Below are 26,993 nucleotides of genomic sequence, written 5' to 3' on the forward strand. Positions count from 1 at the left end.
GCCTTTAGTCTTAAGCATCCGTTTCTTCAGAGGTAAAGTTAGGAAATAGAAGCTTGTGAGATCATTGCGTCTTTCTTGATAGGAATGCAGTGGAGGGGCAGGGAAGTAGAGTTTTCTTGTATCTCTTTGTGTTGGGGGGGTGAAGATTTCACGTATGTGTGTGTCCTCAGTCATGTTTATAATTGTTTAATTATCACAATTAAACAATTGTTATAATTGTTTGATTGAGAGCTTGATTCAAAGTCAGTTCAAAAGGTAAAAGTTAAGTATCAGCCTTGAGAATTATGTTATTTCTAAGCTACCACTGCCTTTGGTATCTAACTTCTCACACTATCCTTAGTGTAAGTGGAAAAGTCAGGATCTGAATAGCAATCTCGAAAAGTAGAACATAGAACAACCCCTGGTGCTCATTTGTGTTTGGAGGGTGCTTGGGCATTAAACCTAAAAAGCATGTCAAGGTCATGTTTGTCATCACTGAAGGTTTGGGGTTAATGGGTAACATTTAGTATCTGCTTATCTCGTCACACTTCTCTGTCCTGTTTTGATATCCAAGAGGGTAGATAAGCTACTTATTTCTGTGATGCAGGATATCTGGAAAGGCTTTTGAGGATAGTTTGGGTGATTAGGAGACTATTAATAAAAGAAACAATGCTGACAGTCTGCATGTGTGTTTTGTTTGTTTTGCTATGTGTGTGCTAGCTATTTTTGTTAGCTTGACCTTTATGTGGGGATAAGAATTTTTACTTTTGTCTTAGACTCAAATGTTAGAAGATTTTTTGTTACATTTTTCTCCCCCTTAGGCCTCACTCATATCGAAGCTACTGTCAATGCTCTGGTGGACATTATCCATGGCTACTGTACATGTGAACTGGACTGTATTAACACAGCATCCAAGATCTACATGCAGATGCTACTATGTCCTGTACGTATCATTACAATCCCACACAGCTGGGGAATGTCTGGAAATATATTTTTTTATAAGTTTGCTCAGTAATGAAGTAAAACAGGCTTAAAGGAGATAATGAGAATTAAGAGTTTTGAGTATCCATAAAAACTTTAAGATTTTACTCATCCTGTGGGAAAAAGTGGTTTGAAGAGGTGATGGACTTACTTTGTCTTGTTTAGTGCTGAATCCCCAGGAATGTCCTAGTTATTGCTCCTCAGTGCTAAGTTAGGTGTTAATTAAAATGAGTACATGAAGGATCATCATCAAGATCTATTTCCAGTGACTCTGTCATAGAATCTGAGTGTCTGAAATATGGATTTTAGCAGGGTTAAGATGAGCCTGATCATCTGATGCAAAGCCAAAACCCATTTGTAGAGAGCCAGAGTGACTTCAGGAGCAAATGACCTGCCAGTCACCAGAAACTGAAATACAAGCATGTAGTGAGTGGGTCTTATATATACCAGGTTAGGAAATGGGTTTACTGCTGAACTGGGTTAGAAGGGTTGCCAGTGAGAGTAGGTGAGTCTTCCACGTGCATGTAAATGATTGACCATGAGAGGAGAGTTTTGTAGACAAGTTTCATGAAAAATATAAAACCTAAGCATGACAGTTTCCTTTCAACCTCAGGATCCTGCCGTGAGCTTCTCTTGTAAACAAGCCCTAATTCGAGTCCTAAGGCCCAGGAACAAGCGGAGACATGTGACATTGCCCTCCTCCCCTCGAAGCAACACGCCAATGGGTAATGTGAGGTCTGGGTTTTAGGCTCACGTGGATGTGGTGGGAAGGGGGGGAGAAGGGAGCACGTGCTGCCCATGTTGACCAGGGTCCTCAAGACTTTTGTTTATATATCCTTTGTTTTTAGTCTACCGTATTCTGTAAAGAATTTATGGTGGCATATAAAAATGCATATAGTAAGTAGAATTAAAATAAAATCAGAGTCAGAATAAATAAAGGTACAATAGTAAAATCAAGCCAAGGATACAAAAAAAGATCCTGCATAGTTGTTATGTGAAGATCATATATTTGGCTGAAAGCTTCCCAAGAGTCATAGTAAGAATAGCACAAGGACAGTTATAAAATCACAGTGGCTAAAGAAGAAAAGCAGCCATTTTTCAAGAAAAATAGACTTCCTGGCATAAAAGCTCTACATTAAGGGTCCATTTTGTTGCCTAGGGGGTAGTATCCTTAGTGGTCTTCCCTATAGTGTTTGATAGCAGATTTTGCAAGAGATTTCCCTCATGATGCACTTGGACACAAGTTGAGGGCATAATATTTAACATTTTAGTAGCAGTAGTTCTCAAAGCATCTAAATATTATCATTATATTATTTAACTGTCTGATTACTTGGTTTGCCTCAGAAGTAAATTTCCCATGAAAGTCACATACATAATTGTCAAGTTTCTGTTAGCCACATTGTAAAGAGTAAAAAGAAGTATGTTGAAACTAACTAATTAATCTAGTATATAAAAATATTTCAACATGTATTCAGTGTAAATTATTAGTGAAATATTTTGCATCTTTAAAAATATCTTTTGTGCAGTCTTAATCTAGTGTGTAGTATATACTAATGTCACATCTCCATTTGGACCACTCACATTCTGAATGGTCAGTAACCACGTGTGGCCGGTGGCTACTGTGTGGTACAGTGCAGGTCTATAGGAATGTTCATACTGTGACCTTCAATCATTCTTGAATATCATTTACCTTATCTAAGCTTTTGATGAGTGAGGCAACAGTTTGTGCATCTTTGGTGAGAAGCTAGAGTGCAGAGATGTATGTTTCCAATCAAGGCCATATTCACACGCTTTCCCAGCCCATCTAGTGGGAGGCAAGGCCTCCCATCTTCTGACAACTAGGAGTCTGACTTCTCCCTTATTAGAAGACCTCTCCCCTTCACACAGGAGCTGGCCAGGCAGGACTGGTAGCAGTGTCCTCAGCTTGCATTCTATGGTTTTATGTTTCTGTGCTGGTTCTTCTCATAATGATTATGTAGTGTGAAAACCTCACTGACCCAGTTGTTTTGGAAGAAAATAGTAAAGTAACACCTCAGGCTGCCCTGACAGATAATGGATATTTATTATTTATTTTTCCTATCTTGTCCAAAGCCTCCTGAGAGTTGGTGGGAGCTTGTGGGCCTGCTGGTCTTAGCTTTCTCTGCTTTATGGCAATCCCCTTTGGAATCCAGGGTTCCCCCGCCCCCCTTCATCAGCTGGAAAAAGTCTTTTCCTAAGGGGGGCAAACTGTCACTGCCAACCCCCTCTTCCCAGACCCTGCAGGCCCAGGAGTCATGAGCTTAACACGCTGGAGTTCACCTCCAAGGTGCAGGTGCCAGCTGGTAGCTTGTCTTAGTTTTCGTTTGCTCCATGACTCCTCATACCACATGCTGAAGGAGGAAAGACCTCGAAGTACCTTCAGGTGACTGGCTTCTTTGACTTAGGAGACAAGGATGATGACGATGACGATGATGCAGATGAGAAAATGCAGTCATCAGGGATCCCAAGTGGTGGGCACATCCGTCAGGAAAGCCAGGAACAGAGTGAGGTGGACCATGGAGATTTTGAGATGGTGGTGAGTCTGGAGCTGGAGAGGGAAAGAGGGGCCCCTAACTCTCCTCCAGTTCTTATTCAGTGGGCTTCCAAAAGCTACCAGTTACTGTGGGACACTGACAGAGCTCTCTCTCTGCAGTCTGAGTCAATGGTCCTGGAAACAGCTGAAAATGTCAACAATGGCAACCCCTCTCCCCTGGAGGCCCTGCTGGCAGGTGCAGAGGGCTTCCCCCCCATGCTGGACATCCCGCCTGATGCAGATGACGAGACCATGGTTGAACTAGCCATTGCCCTGAGCCTGCAGCAGGACCAACAAGGTAGAAGGCAATGCCAGGAACACAGCGGCCCATTGGCCTTGCACAGGAAAGAGGGTTTGGCAGTTACTGATGTGCAGCTGACTTAGCTTGTCCCCAGATTTGGGGAGAGGTTGATCTGGGTGAGAGCTGTTCAGAGATACAGGTGGAGAGTGAGAGGGATTGTAGTAACATTTTCATTCTGGGAGCCAATCTCGTAGTTTCTGTTAGTTTGGGCATTTGGATTGTTCCCTACCAAATCTGTTAGATTCCTCCAGCCTGTGCCCTACCGGAGCTGAAGGAAGCCTTCCACCATCTGTGTAACCAAATGTGATGGTTGGACAGCAGTAGCTGTTGATTAACTTCCTCTAGGCCAGAGGGCGTCTAACGCTGGCGAGTTTAGACTCCTGAGGGCAGCAGGTGGCCAAGGCAGCTTTGTGGATGGGACCTGGAAGGGATGCTGTGCTCACTCTCCACTTGTTTCCCAGGCAGCAGCAGCAGTGCCCTGGGCCTGCAGAGCCTGGGACTGTCCGGCCAGGCACCCAGCTCTTCCTCTCTGGACGCAGGAACCCTCTCTGACACCACAGCATCAGGTAACTGTCCACAGCAAGGAGCATGGCTCAGGGCCCCAGGACCCTCAGGCCTCGTTTCCAATGCTGTGAGAGTGTAACGGGCAGCTGCTTTGACAGGCCATTCTGGACTTCCCGCTTCTGCCTTTGCTCTGGAAACCCGGATGTGGAAGGCATATTGATGCAGCTCGGCAAGGGTGCTCACGGCTTCGCTTCCTACACTTTGCATGCTGCCTGGCTTCAGCTAATTCCCTGAGGAAAGGCCAAGAGAGCAGCTTGCAGGTTGATCAGCTTTAGGGCTTAAATGGCAGCTTTCAGGGTTCTTCATCAGAGTCCTAACATTTTAAGACAACATTCAAAGAAAGACAAGATACAGAGATTATATACCTTTGAACTCCTTTCATTTACAAATAAAAGTGAAGCTGCAAAAAGCCAAGTTAGCTGTAGGTTGGTGTGGCTAACCAGGGATCTGTGAGCGTGGGAGATAGGGATTTAGTGCACAATTCAGATGCATAGGAAATCTTCAGACCTAATTTTGTCTTCACTTTAAATCTCTTGCCTAACTTGATAAGAAAAAAAATTCCTTAGTAGAGTTGGACCAAAATAGAAGCTGATGGAACATCTCAAGAAGCTGCTGGGAAAGCAACCCGAGTAAATTTACGGGTTGACTTGGAGTTTTTCAGATTGACTCTTCCCTGTATTTGTTTCTTTTTTATTTTCCTTTTGGGGGTTTTACCCTGGATAGGTAAGAAAGAGAGATTGGCTGTCACCTGCTGCCATGGCTTGTTGCTTTCCTTGGTCCCTTCAGTTGCTGTCATTTCAGGCTTGGAAGTTGCTGTTATGCTGCTCCAATTGTGTTCCTACTGTGCTCTGTGGCTGTTTTGGCTTTCCTCCCCCATGTTCCTCATCTAGCACTTTCCTCCTGTCTCAGCTCAGCCCTGATCCTGGATGCTGTGGCTGTCTCTGGGGAATTTCCTTGCTTCATTATTAGCATCTGATGAGGATGATTAGGTGTGAACTTTTCCCTTGAGCTCCCCTCAGGGCCACCCGATTAAAAGGAAACACGGGTGATTCAGGAGCTCACAGAAGCGATTCCCTAACATAAGCATGAATTGACTCATACAAAACAAATCTCATTAAAATTCAGGGTTCTGTGCTTCGAATGCTAATGGCTACTTTCCAATCTCAGGAGGTGTCAGTAACACCTACACAATGGTGACTGTGAAGCATTTTAGCTAGAAAACTGAGTGTCCATGTCACAGATTCTCACTGAATCTCTGCACTGTTCTTGCACTGGAATGTAACAGCGAAGGAAATGCCCAGTGAACTGGGTTTCCACTTCTGTCTCAGTACTGTTTGTAATGCACCGTGTGTAGTGTTTGTTTCTGTTAGTTCTTAATGAGCAAAGCAAATCTTTCCCTTTTTCATTTGATCACAGGACAGATAAACTGCTTTGTGTCCTCTGCACTATGTGGTTTGATGCTTTCGCCCCAAGGAGGGGTTTTTACCTGTAACAGCTCTCGTTACTCTCTCAGCTCCAGCCTCAGATGACGAGGGCAGCACAGCAGCGACTGATGGTTCCACCCTTCGGACCTCTCCTGCTGACCATGGTGGTAGTGTGGGCTCGGAGAGCGGGGGAAGTGCAGTGGACTCGGTGGCTGGCGAGCACAGTGGTAATGTGGCTTGGGACCCTGATCTCCTTGGGCAGAGGGTGGGGACAAAATGGGAATCCCTGCCTGGGTGCTGGGATTCGTTTCAGCAGAGGGAAAGCTTTGGAGACTCATTGAAAGCCTCATGGAATTCATTTGACCTCACCCTTGGAGTTTCAAGTGTTCAGTGATAATAGCTTAAGCTCAGTGAGGTTAATACTGGGATATTTTTTGGTAGCTTTTAATTATCTGATAGTGGAAGAGAGCACTGACATACCTAATCCCAAATCATGATTACTCTAAAACAATAATGCTATGACCTTGAAAGCCATCGTACTGATGTTTGCTCCTTTTAGGGTAAGATGTTTTGGGCAATCATTGTTAATGGTCTCGATGTGTTAATGTGGCAGGTCATCTTTACCATGTGCTAGCTGATAGGGTGGGGCTCTAGAATGAGGAAGCAAGATAGCCATTTTGGTTTGATGTTATAAATCAGTCTGGATGTGAAAATCTTTTTTGGAGGAGATTAAGAGTAGTCAATAATGTCTAGATTACCAAATCTGTGAAATGGAAATTTATCAGTAGCTGAGATTAAGATCAGTCTTGTAGGTAGATATTGTGTTCTGTAGGGTGGATGAGTGGCTTCTTGAGAGGCATTTACATAGTGCTATGGGGTCAAAAATGTGAATATCATCCTATATAGCCTCACACAGAGGAAAAATTTCTACAGCTACCAGCCATCTAACTGTTGTTGACTTCAGAATGCATTGGGTTCCATCATGCTTTGGGAGTTGATTTGTGCTTTTTAAACCATTTCCCTCCAGTATCTGGCCGGAGCAGTGCTTACGGTGATGCCACAGCAGAGGGGCATCCGGCTGGACCAGGAAGTGTCAGCTCAAGCACTGGCGCCATCAGCACCACCACCGGACACCAGGAAGGAGATGGCTCTGAGGGCGAAGGAGAAGGGGAAGGGGAAGGAGATGTCCACACCAGCAACAGGTCAGGACCTGGTCATTCTCAGTCAAGAGGCTTACTGTGGGAAAATACTTTAGGGATAGGATGATGGATCCATTGCAGGAGGTGGAGTGGGTGATAACAGTGTATGTCTTTTGAAATATAAAGGTGATAAACTCATGAGGCAGTTTAAAATCTTAGCAAGTGTTTTGAATCTGCATTCTTTGTCCTAATTAAAATGACATCAAATCAAATGCAGAGAGAATAGAAAGTAGTTTCCCTAAGGCTTTCTTGTGTTCCTTAGTCACTGAGAAGTGATCGTCATGAAAACATATCCTCATGCAAATCTTTCTCGTTTCATCATTACCCAGGCACTTATTTTGTAGCATTCTCTTTAACCATGGCATTGTTATAGGCTCAACAGTGGTAGTTATTAAATATACACTAGAAGTAGCTGCTTGCTCAGCATGTTTATAAGGTAATGGAGAAGACAGAGCCAGTACATGTTTATGTCTAAAAAACACCAGTGGTGGAGCACTTGGCAGATTGAAACTAATCTAAAAATTCTAATCCATTTTCCTCAAGACATTCTGGTGGTGGTTGTGCTGGATTGGTGGAATGAGTATATTCTCTTAACCAAGAGGTCACTAGAGAAATAGGAAGAAAAACCTAAAAATTCACTTGTGATATAGTCTTTGTTAAATTTGTTGAGGCCCACAGTTATCACATTAGTGTAGAAATAATGAGTCAGTATTTTGAACTGAATGATTTTTATCAGAAAAAAGGCCATGGAAGCAAGCAAGCACCAGAGACTGCAGAGGGCATCAGAGTGTCTCTGTTACTATTTCCTCCCACCTCCACTCAGACCCTTGCAGCACCTCTGATGAGGATCGCCTGGCTCAGTGTAACTGATGATATCTTGTTGGAATTTGTTTTTTAACATAAAGGGGTTTTCTACTTAATCTTTTTTATTTTCTCCTTCTGTGATTTCTAGGTTAATTCCATGAGTTCAGATAATGTGGTCTTGCTAGAGGTTGTCAATTTTATTTATAAAAAAACCAACATTTTTGACTTTGATTTTTTTTCTCTCTGTTGTAAGTCTGCTTTCTATTTTATTTTCACTCTTTATCATTTCCTTTCTCTGCTTACTTTTTTTAGTACTTTATTTTTGGGGGTTTAATTTTCCCTTTTTTTTCTAACTTTATAAGATGGAAGCTTAATTCATTGATTTAAACCGGTTTTAAAATACATGTTTGAAGCTATATATTTCTCTTTAAAATTCCCTGTAAACTTTGTTTTGGCTGGAGCCCACTTATTTTGTTATGTTGTATTTTCACTGCTGTTCAGGTAATGTTTTCTAAATTCTGTTGTAATTTAGTCTTTGGGCCCAGGGGAAGCATGTTTCGAAATTTCCAAACATTTGGGGATTTTCTAATTATTTTTCTGTTACTGACGTATAGTTTAATTTACTATGGTTGGGGAACAGAATATGTGATTTCAATTCTTTGAAATGTTTTGAGATTCATCATTGTTTCTACAATGATGTTGTATCTTTTTAGTTTTTTAGTTGTTTTTAGCAGGAAGGTCAATTGAAGTAACCTAACCATATTGGTAATAGAAATCTCTAAAGTGGTTTTAACTTTTTTTTTCAGGAATAAGTTAATTAAACAATTAGGTGACTTATTTTAAATAATATAATTGAATTGTTTTTACTTTAAGTCACAAGAGAAAGAAATTCTAACATTTGGTAGTGTTTAATTTTTTGGTTAAGTTTCAAGAGTACTAAGAGTTTGGAAAGCTAGTGATCTGGCTTGATCGTGGTCCAGGTCCAGACACGCTCATTTTGCTGGATTTCCTTTGTGTGTGTGTTCATTCCCATGCGTGTTCTCCAAGAATGACGATTGTAGCCCATCTCAAAGCTTACGTATATCCTAAAAGTGCAGAACCACTATTCTCCTCTCAGCTTTCTTCGCTTATACCTCAGTCATTCCTGATTGATTCGAATTCATTTGTAGTCCCCCACAGCTGGCCTAATTACTCACGAATGCATGCGTGGCCTTTTATATGTTACAGAATTCTAAAGGACGTTTAGCTTACTCCTTCGAGTTCTTTTTGGAATGATAACCATTATTCAAATAAGACACTGTACTTTCTTTCAGACGTTTATTATTTTGAAAATATTCTTGATAACTGCTAGGATATGTAATATGTGAAAATCACACTTAAAAATATACAGGCATATAGTTTCTTACAAATAGTCCATAAAGTAAAATGAAGAACAGTTTACTATGAGAGTGAATCCATTAATTCATTTAGCAAATAAACTCTTAAATCCGCATAAGACCGTGTTGTGTGTTAGGCGAGACTACCAACCAACTTGTCAACGAGACCCTAATTTATTTTCATATTGCTCCTTTGGAATCAGCATATTCACTAGAGGTCCAAGGGCACACTTAGTATGGAAGCCCAGTTGTATATCTGCAAATGAAGAAGGCTAGGTAGTGGCCAAATGAGTATATGGGAGATCTCCTGGGTCTAGTATGTGAAAGGTAGTGTTGAAATTGAATTTTGCACGAGGAAAAATGATGGACAAGATGTGAGAGGAGCCCAGCTGGGCGTGGCTCAGCGGTTGAGCATCAACCTAGGATCCAGGAGATTGAGGTTCAATTCCCGGTCAGGGCACATGCCTGGGTTGCAGGCTGCAGCCAATCAATGACTCTCTCGTCATTGATATTTCTATCTCTCTCTCTCCCTCTCCCTTCCTCTCTCTGAAATCAATAAAGATATATTTTTAAAAAAAAAAAAAAGATGTGAGAGGAGAGTATAAAGTAGTGACTGGCCTTCCTAAGGACTTGGGAAGCATGAGAACAAAAGGATTGGGTCACTACGCAGCTGGATGATACAGAATTTATAGATAAAAGAATGCCAGAAAATAATGCCTGGAGGCAGAGTAGGGCCATGTGCTAGAGAAAAACCCATAGTGCTTACTGTGGAAGGTTTGATTTTGATACTGAGAATGGCTAGGACCTGATTGCTTGAGAAATATTTTAACTTTCCAGTAGTAGGTTTTCAGTACCATTAAATGTATTTTGTGATAGTTTTGCTCTCTTTTAACAGAGTGAGATTTCTCTTTTATTGCTGGTATACCAAATAGGCATTTATTAACTTTTTTTAATGCTAGGTTTGTTCCTAAGCAGTAGGTGCCTTGTTTACCTTGGGAGCAAGAGGAAAGACCTATATTCAAATGGTAAGAGGTTGTATACTAGCTCATGTTTATGTGTTTTTCTTGGCCTTTTAGGCTGCACATGGTCCGTCTGATGCTGTTGGAGAGACTACTGCAGACCTTGCCCCAGTTACGAAATGTTGGAGGTGTGCGAGCCATCCCATACATGCAGGTACCCTTCAGTTGCCTGGGTCTGTCACATTATAGTTGGACTACCATTAAGCATGCTGACATCTCAAGGCTTTGGTATTAGGTCATAAAACAATGGAATTCAATTTTGAAATGAAAGTCACAGCCCTTCATTTTATAGATGAGAAGCCTGAGGGTCAGAGAATTTTTTAAAAAATGTCCATAGTCATCCAGTTAGTTATTGACAGAGCCAGGAGCAAAAGTCTACTCCAGAGAATCTTAGTCTATAGAGACTGTTCATTCATGTTATCATCAGAGTATGGTCGTGTGATAGCTATTGCGCCACTAGCTGCCTTCCTCTTGGGCAGAATTGTTCTTTAGTTCTTCGCACAGCACAGTGCCCCATCTCAGTCCACTTTGGACGTAATGTAGTTAGTCTTTTAGTTTTGCAAACTTTTTAAAACACTTTTTGTGATGCCAGGTGTTGGTAAATACCAAAATTTGACTCTTCTGACCCTGGACACTTAAACATTGGATACCTTGGGATTTAGAACCTTTTCATGGATTACCGTTATGATTGACAGGGAAGTCCAGAAGATAAGATCTCTTCTGAAACACCTTGTATTTCGAGTTGTTCTCTAGGGAATTGGCTTTCATGTTTTCTCTTTCTGTTGACTTCTAGGTTATTCTGATGCTCACTGCAGATCTGGATGGAGAAGATGAGAAAGACAAGGGAGCCCTGGACAACCTACTCTCCCAGCTTATTGCTGAACTGGGCATGGACAAAAAGGTAAAATTTAAGAGTCATACTGTGTGAGAAATAGGGATTGGCTAAGATCGGTTCTTCGTTTTTTTATTTTTCTCTTAGAGAACTGCCCCTAGTTTTAGGGGATGACCATCCATTGAGGGCTCTGCTCTAGTTCTCTTGATTCAACAAAAGTTGTTTTCAGTGTCTCCTTTGGCACAGGCATACTTTTGGACCTGGGCATAAATGACGAACAAGATAAAGTCCCTGCCTTCATAGACCTTCTGTAGTTCTCCAGGAACTACAGAACAGTAAATTAGTTGTTTCTATCTTAATATGGCCTCCTAAGTGTATCAGGCTTTTGGTAATCCAGGTGTAGTCCCAGGATAAATGACCTTGTTTTGTCTCTGATTTCCATCTGAGGAACATTTAGTGGTGATAGGCTTGAGGGAATCTTGTTCAGAGAATGTCTCAAGCTTAAAAGTGTGAGCTTCTGAGCTCTGCTTCTGCCTGCAGGACGTCTCCAAGAAGAACGAGCGCAGTGCCCTGAATGAAGTCCATCTGGTAGTAATGAGACTCCTGAGTGTCTTCATGTCCCGGACCAAGTCCGGATCCAAGTCTTCCATATGTGAGGTATTTTTGCTTTGAGCTTATGTGGGGGAAAGGTAAGAGGATTGTCTGGTTGGTCCTAGAGCTGTGGGCAGAGGTGATAGTCCTGTGTTAGAGTAAGGCCATTGTTGCTCCAGAGGAGTTAGATTCTAAGCTGTCACTTCTTCAAGAACAGAGCCTCCATTCTTTTCAGAATCCCTTCCAAGTCCTGATCTTTGCAACAGTTCCCTCCACTGGAGAGGTTAAAGGGTTTGGAAGTTCCATTATTGAAAAGCAGGGGACTGTTCTGCAAGGTGCAGAGTAGCTAAGAGGATTCCCCACTGTATGTTGCTATAAGGTATGGTAATAAAGCAGAGAGAAAGCAGTGTGTGTGGTGGAAAGGAGATTAACACAAAGCAGAGAAGGTAGAAATGGAGGCTGAACTGCATCCAATCTTAATGAGCTTATGAGCTGTGGAGTTTCCTTGGATTTGCAAGGCTCTCCTAATGGTTTTATTTACAGCGGCTTTTCTCCTGCTTTTTTATTCATATGATCGCTCACCCCATCTCCTGTGGAAGCTGGTTCTATGATAAGCCCCTACTGGGAGGGTGGGGTTGCTAAAAAGTGCCTTTAATGGAAAGTTTTGTCTACTTGAAATGGTCTTCTTTTCTAGTTGCCCAAGGAAAAAGAAAACCCATGCCCTCCAGGAGGACAGGCTCTCTGGTCCTTGCCTCTTGGCCTCTGGCATGTGTGTGAAGGGAGATTAGTGCTGAGAACTGGTGGGGTTTTTCTGTTTCTTTTCTCTTACCATGCCATTATTCAAAAGAGTTTGGGAAGTGTTTGAGCTAGTTGGGAAACTTTTAACTCAAGAGACCAACTAACTCACTTCCATGGCAACTAACTCTATTGTGAGTGTGTTTCCTCTCCCCAACACCCAGCTGCATTTATAAGCCATTCTTACCTCTCCCTCCCAGTCTTCCTCCCTCATCTCCAGTGCCACCGCGGCAGCCTTGCTGAGCTCTGGGGCTGTGGACTACTGCTTGCATGTGCTCAAATCCTTGCTGGAGTATTGGAAGAGCCAACAGAATGATGAGGAGCCTGTGGCTACCAGCCAGTTGCTGAAACCGCACACTACTTCCTCCCCACCCGACATGAGCCCGTTCTTCCTCCGCCAGTATGTGAAGGTGAGGGCTTTCCCTGGACAAAGAGCCACCCTGTCCCTCATCCAGAGCACACCTGGAGAGTGGAGCTGAAGGAGGGAGCCTGCATTCCTTGGCGCGGTTTACTCTCAGTATGATTTAATAAATGCCCTTCTATGGGGTCCTGAGTCCTGCCACTTTGTAAACCCGAGGAATTGAATGAAATCAAATAGTCATGGTCCTCTCACCTTAGAAAAAGATGAGATGGTACAAGGTCACCTTGTCAGTAGTGGGCCATGCCCTCATGTGTATGTCAGATACTCCTCCTGCTGTCATTAGAGGCCCTTTAACGCGCTAGTTTAGAAGATGGACTTTCTGATCAGGTGAGTCTGGGAACAGACCCCTAGGACCAGTTCTCACTAACCATGAGGCTTGGAGAAGTTCTACCCACCCTTAATAAGCTTTGGTTTGTATGCCTGGAAAATGAGGGTACACAGAGCATCTGCCTTAAACAGTTGTCGTGAGCACTGAATTAGGTGATGTTTGTAAAGCACGGTGCCCAGCACATACCAATGCTCAGTGAATGCTCATTGTTACCATTTCTGTGCCACTGAGTCTGTGTGGCAGAGCTAAATGGGTTGGACTAGCTGTGCTTCACTGCGTACTCAGAACTGCTTTGAGTAGTATAGGAGTACAACAGGCATAAACTAGGAATCTGATCATGTCCTTCTCTTTTTAATAACCCTTTGGTGGTTTTTTTAGTACTTTTTGGCCCAAACGTTCTTTGAGGATCCAGCTATCTACCTTACTGTCTAGCTTTCTCACCTACAACACCCCTGCATGCAGCCCTACTACGTTGCACATTTCCTCACATGTGGCATGTTGCCTTCGTACATGCTGTCCCTTTGGAAATCCTTTCCTCTCCCTCCCTCTGCATCCCTGTGTTCCTCCAGTTAGCTAATTCCTACTTCTTCCTCGAGACCCAGCTCAGGCATCGGATCCTAGGGAAAACATTACCCTGCTGTCAAGTCTGATCAAGATAGCGTTTCCCTGGGTTCCCTGTGCACGCATGGAGTCTTCCTTCAAACTGTCAGCAAAGACCATATTTTACTCCTATTTATGCTCCCAGTGCTTGGCATAGAACCAATAAATAACTGGTCATTGAATATGAAAAAGGTTGTGCAGACTCTTCCTAGGGACCACACAGCTTTTAGGATAGCTGTTGTTTCCACTGTCCTCAAATCGCTCTGTACTCCTCCTGCCTGTCTGTGTGCTGTGAACCCAGGATCTCGACTGAGTTTAGTGATCCTGGCCCCCTTGGATTATTTAAATATTTCTTGTTATTGTGGAAATTTTACTTCTAGGGAATGGACTATATCTGTCATAGAAAGGAATCTTTCCCTGCTATAGTTTTTAAAATATTTTCCCATTCTAATCTTAAGTTTTATGTAAGTAGAATATAATCAATCCAATGTCAAAAACCACAGAGCGAAACGTTAGAACGTCTAAGAGCAGTGAGATCTGTCTCTACTGCAACCTTTGCATGTAATGAAATTGCCCAGGAGCCTGGGCCTTACTTGATTTGTAAACTAAACTTGTAGCCAGTGATGGCTCTGGCTGCAAAAGGCGCCATTGACCAGCTCTACCATAAGGTATGCCTAGCGAGCAGTAAACCAGCCTTTTTCTTAGGTATGGTCATGGCAATTGTCAGTCACCGGTTCTTACACAAATGTTCTCCCAGGGTCATGCTGCTGATGTGTTTGAGGCCTATACTCAGCTTCTAACAGAGATGGTACTGAGGCTTCCATACCAAATCAAAAAGATCGCTGACACCAGCTCTCGAATCCCACCTCCTGTCTTTGATCATTCCTGGTTTTACTTTCTCTCAGAGGTAAGTGAGATGAGCAGTGCTAGTGGAGGAGAGGGACACATCATCTGTGACTACCTCTGTGGCCCCGTTTCATCCTAACCCTCATAGAGTGTTTCCCTAGGTCTTACCCTGTGCAGTAGACTACAGGGTGGAACAAAAGTATGTTTACAGTTGTGAGTATGCGAAACAGAGTTTTTCTTGTATTATTATTTATTCATTATTGTATTATTTTCCATACGAACACCTGTACACCTGCTTTTGCTCCACCCTGTGGAAGATGTGCACCAAAGCAAGCCATCTACTTTAGTTTCTGATTCTGTCTATTTAACTTCCCCCACATATAATGATAATAGGCAAGTTTAATACTTTGGACTCTGTCCGGAAAACAGAACATATACTAGTTAAATTAACAGAGATTTTAATATAGGGAATTGGTTAAACGGCCACTGATAGAGCAAAAAGATTAAAAGGGAATGCTAAAGTACACAGAGATAGTAGCTGTAAGCAGCAGCTACCAGCAGCCTTGTGTATGAAGAGGGAGGCCCAGCGGATCTGAGGAGGGGTGCAGCTGCTACACCTCAGGAGCTCTGAGGAGTGGAGATGTGATGTGGTTGATTCTGAAAGTACTGAAAGAAGCTGATGATTAGAACCAACTGTAGTTGGTTTGTCCTTGAGTACTAAAGAAATGATGGAGGCTGCCAGGGTAAAGGGCTGTGGCTAGGTTAGCAGGCAGAGAGGAAGCAGCAAGTCCCTTCTCTCCCTCCTGCTTTCCAGTGTCCCTCTAGTGCTCCCTTTTGGCACTAGAGGTAGGAGCCAGTTGCAAAGAAGCAATGCAGTTAGCATAATTGTGGACTGGACATCACAGAGCAGCAGGGTATTACGGGGTGAGTTTAGAGCCAGCTGAGAGACCATAGCTTAGTAACCACAGCAAGCATGAGATTAACTCTAGGACGAATGATCTGTTAGCAAACTCCAAGTGACCATTTCAAGGTGTGTGTAACAGCCTCACCTCTTTGCCCACCTCTTTTACCTGAAAGAGAGATTCTGAATGTTTTCCCCCTTACATATTCACTCTGGGTGGGTCGGAGTGCAGGCCAGCTTCCTGAGTATTTCAGGAAGGAAAGCAGGAATATGGCTATTTTTCATTCTTTGACTTCTTTCTATGCCTTTCTCCTGGCCTCGGTAAGGAATACTTCACCAGAGGCTAGCTTGGCTGCAAGAAAATAGCTTGGTTTGTGTTTCTCACCAGTTTTTAATAACAGTTCACTAAAAGCCAGGGAGCCAGGGCTTTTACAGATACAGTTCCAGAGTCATTGACTGTGTTGTTTCTCCCCACAAGTACCTGATGATCCAACAGACTCCATTTGTGCGCCGGCAAGTCCGCAAACTTCTGCTCTTCATCTGTGGATCAAAGGACAAGTACCGCCAGCTCCGGGATTTGCACACCTTGGACTCCCACGTGCGTGGGATCAAGAAGCTGCTGGAGGAACAGGGCATATTCCTCCGGGCAAGTGTGGTGACAGCCAGCTCAGGCTCCGCCTTGCAGTATGATACACTCATCAGCCTGGTACGAGGGGTGGAAATGGTAGGGTGGGGAGAGGGCATGTGATGAGGGCATGTGAACTGGATGGAGCTGTACAGGGTTCTTAGGTATTTAGAGAACATCATGGACAGGGTTGGGATCAGGGTTCTTAATACCTGAATGAGTGCTACACCACCACATATAGTTGGCTTCAGGGTCTGAGAGTCGTCCCTCGCTTTTCCACCCCCACTTGGCTGTGGTTCCTCTATTATGAGGAGGAGTGGCTTGGGTTTTTTACCAGCGTCATTTGTTCATATCATGGACAGGATCAGCCTGAAATTTGTACACTTCTGATTCTTGTCCTTGAATGCTAAAGAAATTATGTCTTACTACCTGAAGATAAACTGTTTGTACTTTGGGGAGTAATTGAATATGTTGCATAGGAGCATCTAGAAGGGACATCTTCAGTATTAAAGACTCCTAATCTAATATCCTTACTATTGTGCTTTTAGTAAGAAAAAAGTATACTGGATTGTGGTTTTCCAAGCCATGGCCTATCTTTCCTGCTGCATTATTGAGTGGCCTGGAAACAAAGGGCCTTTGGCTGGTGGGGAGTTGCACATAGGAGGTTGGCAAGAGCCTTGTGGGTGGGCCTTGGTCCCCGGCTCACCAGGGCACCCAGATCAGCCTTGCACAGAGGGCCGTGTTCAGTTTGCATCTAAAGCCAGGATGATGACCCCTCTAGGCAGCACGTGTGGTACCGAGGGGCTGCTTGGCAGGGTACTCATTTTTGTTGATTGGTTTCCATTTCAGATGGAGCACCTGAAAGCCTGTGCAGAGATTGCTGCCCAGCGAACCGTCAACTGGCAGAAATTCTGCATCAAAGATGACTGTAAGCAGTGCTGCTCCTTTGGTTGTTGTTACTCATTCATTCTTTCAAGAACTTTTATTGAGGCTACTTACTATATGCCAAGCACTAAACTGGATGCTAGAGATATAAAGCCAGGAGCAAGATGTGCAGTTACATGCCACTTAACGATGGGAATACATTCTGAGACGTGTCTTTAGGCCATTTCGTTGTTGTGAAAAACATCATAGAATGTACTTATATAAATCTACGTGGTGTAAGCTGTACACACCTACGCTATGTGATATACCACGGTCATATGTGTGTCCATCCTTGAGCAGATTGTCCTTATGTGGCTCATGACTGTATAGACAGAATGCTGCCTAGCAAAGAAGACAAGTAAAAATGTGAAAGAGTGATAAGGGCCAGTAGACAAAATGTAGGATGTTACAGGGGCACAAAGTAGGAGTATCTGACCTCCAGAGGAGTATGTGGAGTCTAGAGAATTATCTTATTCAAGGAAGTGAGGCCAGGAGCCAGTCTCTGGGTGGCGGTACGATACCTGTCAGGCATTTGCCCAGAGGGTATAGATTCCCGGCAGCAGTCCGCAGAGAGAACTAGAGGGAGCTTGGGGCCGCAGGGCGGCTTGGCCGCCTGGAGAAGTTGCTCCTGTGCCGGTGGTTGCGCCGCCGTCCTAGAGCTGAGCACCGTCTCCTCTGCCGGCAGCCGTCCTGTACTTCCTCCTGCAAGTCAGCTTCCTGGTGGACGAGGGCGTGTCGCCGGTGCTGCTGCAGCTGCTCTCCTGTGCCCTGTGCGGCAGCAAAGTGCTCGCCGCTCTGGCGGCCTCGGCAGGGTCCTCCAGCACCGCCGCCTCCGCTGCCCCTGTGGCCACCAGCTCTGGACAAGCCACGGCCCAGTCAAAGTCGTCCACTAAGAAGAGCAAGAAGGAAGACAAGGAGAAGGAGAAAGAGGGTGAGCCGCTGCCTTGCCGAGGTGGCCCCGCCATGCGCTCTCATCTCTCGGAGCATGAGGCTCATTCTCTCCTGAGGCACGGGGGACCGAAAACCCAGGTGCCCTCTAGTGTCTACTTTCAGTGGCATTTTCAGTTATGTTGAAGGTGACATCTTAAACAGTGTGACTTCCCATTCTGAGTGACAGTGATAGGAAGGTCAGTAGACTGAACATTTTTACTAGGCCTAGTTTCTTTTTCTGTGAAATAATCATGCTTGCTCTGTGGCAAGATTGTCAGTGTGAAATGAAGTGATGCTTATAAATGCACCTTGTGACTGTTAAATGCTCTACAAACGCAAGCTGTTTTACCCCACCTCTCACCATCAGAAAGGCAGATGCGTGTCTGCTTCACTGCTTTTCATGTCCTTTGAGGCCTGAGACAGATGATCAGGAGTGGAAAACAAGGAAGGTGGTTCACAGTCTCCCAATTAATTATTCAGATCTCTCAGTGCAGGTAGCTGTATAGTTATGTTGACTGCTTTTTATGGCAGATTTTTGAAAGGTTATTTCTCCTCCAGTATAATTGTGTTTGTTTAGTGCCAGGCTAATTATAGGCACTATTCTGTGCCTTTTAGGGGGCATTATTATATGGGGTTGACCTTTTGTCCCCCAGGAAGCAACTGAAAGTTATTTTCGGATTACAACCATTTAGTTCAAACTTTTAGACATGGTCAGCCTCCCCTCCCTCTCTACATGGTAACACTGGCTGTGTGACTCTAGCCCACTTCTTCCTATTCTTACCTTGATCTTGCAGGTGAGAGCGCAGGCAGCCAGGAGGACCAGCTGTGCACAGCTCTGGTGAACCAACTGAACAAATTTGCAGATAAGGAAACCTTGGTCCAGTTTCTGCGTTGCTTCCTCTTAGAGTCGAATTCTTCCTCAGTGCGCTGGCAGGCCCACTGCCTGACACTGCATATCTACAGGTAGGGTGCAGGGCAGTTTTGATAGTCTGCATGGGTCTGGGACCAGAGTGGATGGTGTAGTTCTGCCTTGGTTTTATGTTACACACTCACGGTCACAGTTTCAATATTTACACCAGCCTGAGAATCGTCTTAACTATTACAGATTTTTTCATTGAGTTACCTGATTTTTAGCTATTAAACTGATGTTTTTAAGCAAGAGGTGATCTGTTTTCCACTAAGAAGGCTGTGTTTAGAAGTTTGTTGACTTTTCAGACTAACAAAGCTTGTTTACTGCCATGGAGTAATGTTGGATGATGGGAATAGACCATATCCCAAAGACAGGAAAAGACTGTTACATTTGTTAGGGTCAGTTGTCAAAAAAGCAACAAAACCATTCAAACTTAACTCATAGTTGTGGGGAAATAGATATATCTACAAAACTAGTACCCGGGCCTTGTTGACAAAGAACCTCTGGGCCTTCTGCTGCTTGGTGATATGAACTGTTGTTTATCTACAGAAACTCTAGCAAATCTCAACAGGAGCTCCTGCTAGATCTGATGTGGTCCATATGGCCAGAACTCCCAGCCTACGGTCGTAAGGCTGCCCAGTTTGTGGACTTATTAGGATATTTCTCCTTGAAAACTCCACAAACGGAGAAGAAGGTAACAGTTGATTTATTGTCTAAGGGGCTAACTCACCATTTTAATATGAGTTAAGAACATTATTACCAACTCCTAAAGGTGGTGCATATATGAAACCTCTTGTAGACATATATATGCACTCTCAGGGTATATACTACATAGATAATATATACTAGCACCAAAGTACAATCTGAAATTGGCTTAGCCAATAGAAGTAAATCAAGCGGGAAGAAAATGCAACTCATTAAAGTTGCTTGGTAAAGACAGTGCTCCTCTGGTTTTCAGGTTTTTCTAACAGCCCTGACTACATCCCCTAGAGTGTTTCTACAATGAGATAACTTTTTCATGGCTTCTTTTTTTTTTTTTTGAAATATATCTTTATTGACTTCAGAGAGGGGAAGGGAGAAAGAGAAATAGAAACATCAATGATGAGAGTCATTGATCGACTGCCTCCTGCACGCCCCACACTGGGGATCGAGCCCACAACCCGGGCATGTACCTGACCGGAATTGAACTGCGATCTAGCCGACTGGGCATGGCTTCTCCTTAAGAATCAAACTTATCTTCCTCTATAAGGTCTAAAAAGGATGGACTATCGTAAGATTGTGGAAACTTCTAAAGAGGATAGAATCCTTTAAATGATTAGGAGTTAGGCCTAGCTTTGTATGATTCTGATGGGGGCTGAGAAGTCTGGTACTTCTGGGGCAGTATCATCTAGAAAGCAGAAGACAAAGGTCTTTTCCAATAAGACATTTCCTTGGGCTTTAACTATCGTCCTTTATTGACTTCTGTTTCAGTTGAAGGAATATTCACAGAAGGCTGTGGAGATTCTGCGGACTCAAAACCATATTCTTACCAACCATCCCAACTCCAACATTTACAAGTGAGCTTTGTTCTGCTTTCTCCCTGTTGAAGCTCAGTCCACAATCCAGGTTGCTCTCTCCATGTTGATTGGCTCTTACATATGAATCAATGTGTCCCTGTCTAGTTGTTCTTTGAATCCCTCCCTTGTAACTAGCATCTTGCACATAGAAGTTTCTCAAAATTTAATTGCTGAATTTGGGTTTGATAAGCAGTAATTAAAGAAGGTCTCTAGTTTCAACAGTCTAAGCCTAAATCAAATACGACAACTTTGCAGAAAATGGCTGCATTAAAAAAAAACTTTTGAAAGAGAACATTGGTTAGACTATTTCCAAGGTTTAATAGTGACTGTCCTTTTTCTTTTCTTCAAACTTCATTGAAGTACAGTTTACATAAGACAGAATTTACCTATTTTAAGTATACAATTCAATGATTTTTAGTATATTTAATTGTGACTCTTGGAGTCAAACTTTAACGTAACTTTTTAGTATCCCCCTGACCTCAGGAAAGCTCAGGAACAGGAAACATCAAAGGTCGATTAGTTGAAATTTCCTTCCCATGACTTCTAAACCCTGTTGGCATTTCTCATATGTCCTTGTGTTCTTACTAGGGTGGGGATCGCCTTGGGGAATAGTGAGCCATGGCCTTTTCATGGCTTCTTTATGAAGCTCAGTGCTTTCTAAGATGAAAATTTCTTTATGCTGAGACTGGTTTCTTCTTTAGCACCTTGTCTGGCTTAGTGGAGTTTGATGGCTATTACCTGGAGAGTGACCCCTGCCTGGTGTGTAATAATCCAGAAGTGCCGTTTTGTGTAAGTGACATCTTCAGCGTGGACAGTCCTGAGGCTCACAGGGCCAGTGGGTTTCTTACTTCAAGATTGATTGTTGCCACATAGGTGTTCCTCTCCTAATGCTTGGTCACCAAGGGTATGAATGCTTACCTGCCACACTTGTTACCTTAAATCGAAATTTCATCCATGGATAAAGAGTGGGTTGCAGTGGTGAATTTTGAAGAAGACAGAATGAGCCGGTAGCCTTCAAATAATACAGTGTTTTATGTGTCCTCTTGTATTTAGTATATCAAGTTGTCTTCCATTAAAGTGGACACCCGGTACACCACCACCCAGCAAGTTGTGAAGCTCATTGGCAGCCACACCATCAGCAAAGTGACAGTGAAAATTGGAGACCTGAAGCGGACCAAGATGGTGCGAACTATCAACCTCTATTACAACAACCGAACTGTGCAGGCCATCGTGGAGTTGAAAAACAAGTACGGCTTTTCACACTTGGGGAGGGGCAGGAGACTTGTAAAGGCTTAACCCCTATGGCTTTGATTGCTGGAATCCTGTAAAGTAGCACATCCCTAGAGGTCCAGCACGTCCTCTTATCCACTTTAGTCTTGACAGGGGGACAAAAGTGAAATTACCAGTTTCTAAGAATATTGACAAGGGTTATTTTAAAGTCATGTCCAGTGGAGCCCCCAGGCTCCATGGAAATCCTTCAACAGCTTGCCTTAGGGAGGGAAAGCTGAGTGTGGGGGACCCCAGGCTTCTCATACCCATGTTAACTAGAGCAGTTCCATTTTTATATAAAACCATCTATATTGGGAAGTAGTTGTCATTTGGATTTAGATGCTATTCTCTTGCGCACAGAGCAGGCAGTATTTCTCCAGAAGTTTCTCTAGTGCATGGTCCTCCCAATTTCTGCATGGTGCCTTCCCTCTATATCTGCTGATGTTGCATCTTTCTAGCTCACGGATCCCAGTATTTGTATCGGGCATGTCGTATATGGGCTAAAGAAGGTACTAGCAGGTTATAGTGCTAACTTTTGCAGAGATAGATCTCTTGTTGAAGTCTCAGGCATTGCTGTTGGGCAGAGAACATGGGTAGGTACTACCCAAACATTAAGACTTGGAACTATTGGCATTATTCTGAGAGGCAGAATAAAGCTGGAGTGTACCTTGTCAACAAATGGCCACCAGGAGCTCGGCCTAAAGGAAGCTTTCTCACCTTCCTTTGAAAAGCAGAGTTCACACTGGGGAACTGCAAGTTGAAGCTGCTCTCTGGGATAACCCCACTCCCTTCTGCAGGAGGGGATTTTCTTTTCTTTGTGTAGAGTCCGTGAAGGTGCTGGTAAAGCACTTAGACTCTGGAATAAGACTGGATTCACATCTCAGTTCTACTGCCTATCTGTCCGACCTTGGAGGAGTTATATGTAGCCTCAGTTTCCTTAACTTTAAAATAGAGATAAGTTCACTTTCAGGTGTTATTTTAAGGACTCAGTGAGTTAGTGTGTGTACATATATATATAAAGTGCTGAGAACAGAGCCTACCTAGCATGTGGTAAGTGCTCAGTAAATGTTGGCTCTAATTGTATTAATATAATTACCCCTAGGTTATTACATGCCTTTTCTCTCTGACTCTACTTGGCACTTGGTCCAGATTCTGGTGTGTCCCTCTGTCTCTCTAAAGCAACCTAAGCTTTATCATTCTGAGGTAGTATTTGTGATGGGAACTTGTGGCAGTCATCAGCCATCATCATGGTCCTCTCGAGGGTACAGGCTTCAGTGTGGTGCACTTTTGGAATAAGATCTTCCCTTGAAAAGGACTTCTGTTTTTTTGGAATCTCAAAGATTATCATATGGAACATCTTAAAGCACTCATATGTTCTCTCCTTTTTTATAGAAAAAAGGCAGTGGGAAAATATTTAAAAATTAGAGTGCTGCTATTTGCCAGATTTCTTGGTCTTAGAGTAACCACTTCATTGCCTTAGAAAAATACTTAGGGACAGACTTTGTCTCATCAGACCATCATCACTGAGGCTTAAATGACAGGCTCTCAGGTTCTCTCCCCTCTATCTGACACTGTCTCTCATAGGCCGGCTCGCTGGCACAAAGCCAAGAAGGTTCAACTGACCCCTGGGCAGACAGAGGTGAAGATTGACCTGCCCTTGCCCATTGTGGCCTCCAACCTGATGATTGAGTTTGCAGACTTCTATGAAAATTACCAGGCCTCCACAGAGACCCTGCAGTGCCCACGCTGTAGTGCCTCCGTCCCTGCCAACCCAGGGGTCTGCGGCAACTGTGGAGAGAATGTCTATCAGTGTCACAAGTGCAGGTAACCAAGTAGTTGTTGCTTCGTATTTTTCCATAAGAGTCGCAGTGTGGGCAATTTCAGTGTCTGATGCCCTCACAATCGTTAGACAATTATGGGTATGTAGAGTGTGGAGTTCAAAGGTAGAGAGGGGGAAGAATGGCCTGGGGGGGGGGGGGGTTGCGCATGCGCATGTGCCCATCCTTTGGTGGGCGGATGGGTCCTTAAGTTTTGTTCTTGGTTTTCCTTTCTTGTTATCTGGTTGCTCAAGTCATCCTCACCTGTTTGTTACTGTCCCTGCAATAGTTTCCAGAGTATAGATGTGACCCAATCCATTTCCTTACTGGGTCACCTCTACACCACCAAACTTCTGCTACCCGCCTGATCCAAATACTTTGATTCTTCAGGTCCATCAATTATGATGAAAAGGATCCCTTTCTCTGCAATGCCTGTGGCTTCTGTAAATATGCTCGCTTCGACTTCATGCTCTATGCCAAGCCTTGCTGTGCTGTGGATCCCATTGAGAATGAAGAAGACCGGAAGAAGGTGAGGCCACATCCATCTCAGACTCAGAGCCATGGCTTTGATCTGAGCTTTCTCCACAGCTGGTGTAGGGCAGTATGCCCTAGTCTTTTCTTCTAGCCCTAGTCTTCAACTCAGCACCATTTTCAGGGCCAGGCTTTTGGGTGAGAGCAAATAATAGAGTAAGACATGTTGGAACACATGGTTTGCATAGGATTTTGAAAAAGTGTTGGAAATAAACTAGAATATCTCAAGGGACAAATAACTTTAGATTTGGAAAGGTTTTGGAAAGAAGTCGGTGGCTTGCCCTGCCTTTTTTTTTTTAAAGGAGGCTTTAAAAAAATATGTTTCTATTGTTTTATTTTATTTTTTAAAAATATATCTTTATTGATTTCAGAGAGGACTGGAGAGGGAGAGAGAGATGGAAACATCAATGATGAAAGAGTGTCATTGATTGGCTGCCTCCTGCACGCCTCGTACTGGGGATCGAGCCTGCAACTTGGGCATGTTCCCTGACCGGGAATTGAACCGTGATCTCCTAGATCCTGGGTCAATGCTCAACCACTAAGCCACTCAGGCCAGACATGCATTGTATATTATTTAAAAATAATTAGAAATAATGTGATGTACAGTACTTGACTTACAGGAAATGTTTCAGTAAACTGTTAGCCATTCAGATTCCTCAGAGAAAGCCATCATGCTGAAAAGCCTTCACACGCACGTCTGTGTCTTTTCCTGTCTAGGCTGTTTCTAACATCAATACACTTCTAGACAAAGCTGATCGAGTGTATCATCAGCTGATGGGACATCGGCCACAGCTGGAGAACCTGCTCTGCAAAGTGAATGAGGCAGCTCCTGAGAAGCCCCAGGTAATCCCAAATTGGAAGGGGCATTTGAAGAGGGTTCTGGATCATGATCAGAAGACTTCCCCCAGGAGAGACTATCTCTTGGTGGAAGGCTGACAGTTTTCCTCTTGGGTTGCAGGATGACTCGGGCTCGGCTGGGGGCATCAGTTCCACTTCAGCCAGTGTGAATCGTTACATCCTGCAGTTGGCTCAGGAATACTGTGGAGATTGCAAGAACTCTTTTGATGAACTCTCCAAAATCATTCAGGTAGAGAAATGGGAGCACTTTTACAGTGCTTAGAGTGTGTTATCGATAATTGTTTTCAAAGCAGCCCTGTTGCTTTCATCCAGCAGTTCAGTTCCTGGGGTGGTCCTTGCCCAGTCCAGCTGAGAAAGCAGTCCGAGTGGCTGCCCCACACAAATTCTCTCCTATTGTGGTTTCTGGTGCTTGTCAAGAGAGCCGAGTTCATTCCAGAAGACTGAAAATAATGGATAGATTTGTTCTTGACCATTCACAACCCATCTTTTAGTAGAGAAGTGACTGGTTTTAAAAAACCGGGCGCCAAGATTCGATTCCCTTTTTTTGTTAAAAGCGATTTTGGCAGGCTAGATGGGTAGGGCGTACCAACTCTGTTCAACCAGGGTGGGCCTTATAGCGGGTAGAATATTGATCTCCATGGGATTGGAGGCTCATGTAGACAAGGAGAGCAAGCAGCCAGTATCCTTGCCACCCAAGCTGCTGGTGTGCCGTCTTTGCTATGTGGACCTGCAGCTCTGATGTTTGCCTTTGTTCTCTGTGAGAGTGTTACATAGGAGTTAAGGGCATGTGCCTGTGATCAGAGGCTGTTCCTACTCTGCCACTTACCTTGGTAAAACCAACCCCACTGAGCCTGTTTTCTTCTCTGTCAAATGGGGATAAAGCACCTAACTGGTTGGGTTATCCAGAAGGTTAAGTTAGAAATACATGTAAAATATTTTTCACACCAAAGCTTTCTAGTTAACTTCCTCTTCCTCCTTATTTTAAGTGCTAATTTCTTTCTCCTTTGTCTTTTTTCCCCCTTAGAAAGTCTTTGCTTCACGCAAAGAGTTGTTGGAATATGATCTGCAGCAGAGGGAAGCGGCCACCAAATCGTCCCGAACGTCTGTGCAGCCCACCTTTACTGCCAGCCAGTACCGCGCCTTATCCGTCCTGGGCTGTGGCCACACATCCTCCACCAAGTGCTATGGCTGCGCCTCTGCCGTCACGGAACATTGCATCACACTACTCCGGGCCCTGGCCTCCAATCCGGCCCTGAGGCACATCCTGGTCTCCCAGGGCCTTATCCGGGAGCTCTTTGATTACAATCTCCGTAGGGGCTCTGCAGCCATGCGGGAGGAGGTCCGCCAGCTCATGTGCCTCCTAACTCGGTCAGAGCCTGCATCATGGTGGGGGTAGTAATTCCCTCTAACACCAGGGTTGGTGGCATCAGCAATGCCGGGAACACTAGAGGGTGCAAAGAATTATGCTGCTTATTGCCAGACAGTTTGGCCAGCTTATCATAGAGGAAAAAATGGGAAGCTGTCCAGGGTGTAGATGAATGAACTTAGGGAGCACTTGAAACCCTGTGTAAATAGTATAACTGGCTTGCACTGTGCTTTGTTGGTTCCACTGCGGTTTCCTGAGGAAGTGATCTGAGTTCTGGTGAGGGGGGAGAAGGGAGTGACTAGGCACTTGGACTTGAGACTCACCCAAAAGAAGACAGTGGAGCAGTGGAGCCTAGTGGTTAAGAGCTTAGACTGTGGATCAGAAAGACCTAGGCTCAGTATCTGGTACTTTGTACTGTGGGCCTTGGATAAACTATTTAACTCCTTGAGCCCAAGTTTTCCTTGCCTGAAAAATACTGATAATAGTAAACACCTTAACGGCTCACTGTGAGGATGAAATTACTCATGTGAGTAGTAACTCACACTTGTTGAGGACTTAATGGTTGCTGACACAGTGCCCAGAGCTGGATGTGGGTGTTTACTGAGTATGTGGCTTAAACCCTGAAACGTGTTGGGTGGTTGATGAACATTACTTATTTATTCACTCAGCAAATACTTAATGAGCATTTGCTGAAT

At 43.9% G+C, this 26,993-nt stretch overlaps 1 protein-coding gene across 8 annotated transcripts in view; it reads left to right on the forward strand.

Moving 5' to 3' along the window:
* Positions 1 to 26,993, forward strand: part of UBR4 (ubiquitin protein ligase E3 component n-recognin 4) — a 118,951-nt gene that overhangs the window by 57,248 nt on the left and 34,710 nt on the right. For 5 of the 8 annotated variants that reach the window (XM_081146133.1, XM_081146137.1, XM_081146138.1 and 2 more), the window contains 25 exons: positions 801 to 922; positions 1,574 to 1,685; positions 3,384 to 3,514; positions 3,632 to 3,809; positions 4,274 to 4,378; positions 5,890 to 6,027; positions 6,828 to 7,002; positions 10,256 to 10,352; positions 10,992 to 11,099; positions 11,571 to 11,687; positions 12,617 to 12,826; positions 14,523 to 14,672; positions 15,991 to 16,218; positions 16,987 to 17,065; positions 17,747 to 17,992; positions 18,786 to 18,954; positions 19,451 to 19,595; positions 20,372 to 20,457; positions 21,159 to 21,246; positions 21,511 to 21,704; positions 23,311 to 23,550; positions 23,934 to 24,072; positions 24,792 to 24,917; positions 25,033 to 25,161; positions 25,957 to 26,300. In XM_081146133.1, coding sequence (XP_081002259.1) covers positions 801 to 922; positions 1,574 to 1,685; positions 3,384 to 3,514; positions 3,632 to 3,809; positions 4,274 to 4,378; positions 5,890 to 6,027; positions 6,828 to 7,002; positions 10,256 to 10,352; positions 10,992 to 11,099; positions 11,571 to 11,687; positions 12,617 to 12,826; positions 14,523 to 14,672; positions 15,991 to 16,218; positions 16,987 to 17,065; positions 17,747 to 17,992; positions 18,786 to 18,954; positions 19,451 to 19,595; positions 20,372 to 20,457; positions 21,159 to 21,246; positions 21,511 to 21,704; positions 23,311 to 23,550; positions 23,934 to 24,072; positions 24,792 to 24,917; positions 25,033 to 25,161; positions 25,957 to 26,300 — 3,856 coding nt within the window. The remainder of the gene's footprint in view (positions 1 to 800; positions 923 to 1,573; positions 1,686 to 3,383; positions 3,515 to 3,631; positions 3,810 to 4,273; positions 4,379 to 5,889; positions 6,028 to 6,827; positions 7,003 to 10,255; positions 10,353 to 10,991; positions 11,100 to 11,570; positions 11,688 to 12,616; positions 12,827 to 14,522; positions 14,673 to 15,990; positions 16,219 to 16,986; positions 17,066 to 17,746; positions 17,993 to 18,785; positions 18,955 to 19,450; positions 19,596 to 20,371; positions 20,458 to 21,158; positions 21,247 to 21,510; positions 21,705 to 23,310; positions 23,551 to 23,933; positions 24,073 to 24,791; positions 24,918 to 25,032; positions 25,162 to 25,956; positions 26,301 to 26,993) is intronic. The other 3 variants (XM_081146135.1, XM_081146134.1, XM_081146139.1) reach the window with 3 other exon arrangements.

Source organism: Miniopterus schreibersii, assembly GCF_964146895.1.
Source record: "Miniopterus schreibersii genome assembly, chromosome: 8".
NCBI lineage: Eukaryota > Metazoa > Chordata > Mammalia > Chiroptera > Miniopteridae > Miniopterus > Miniopterus schreibersii.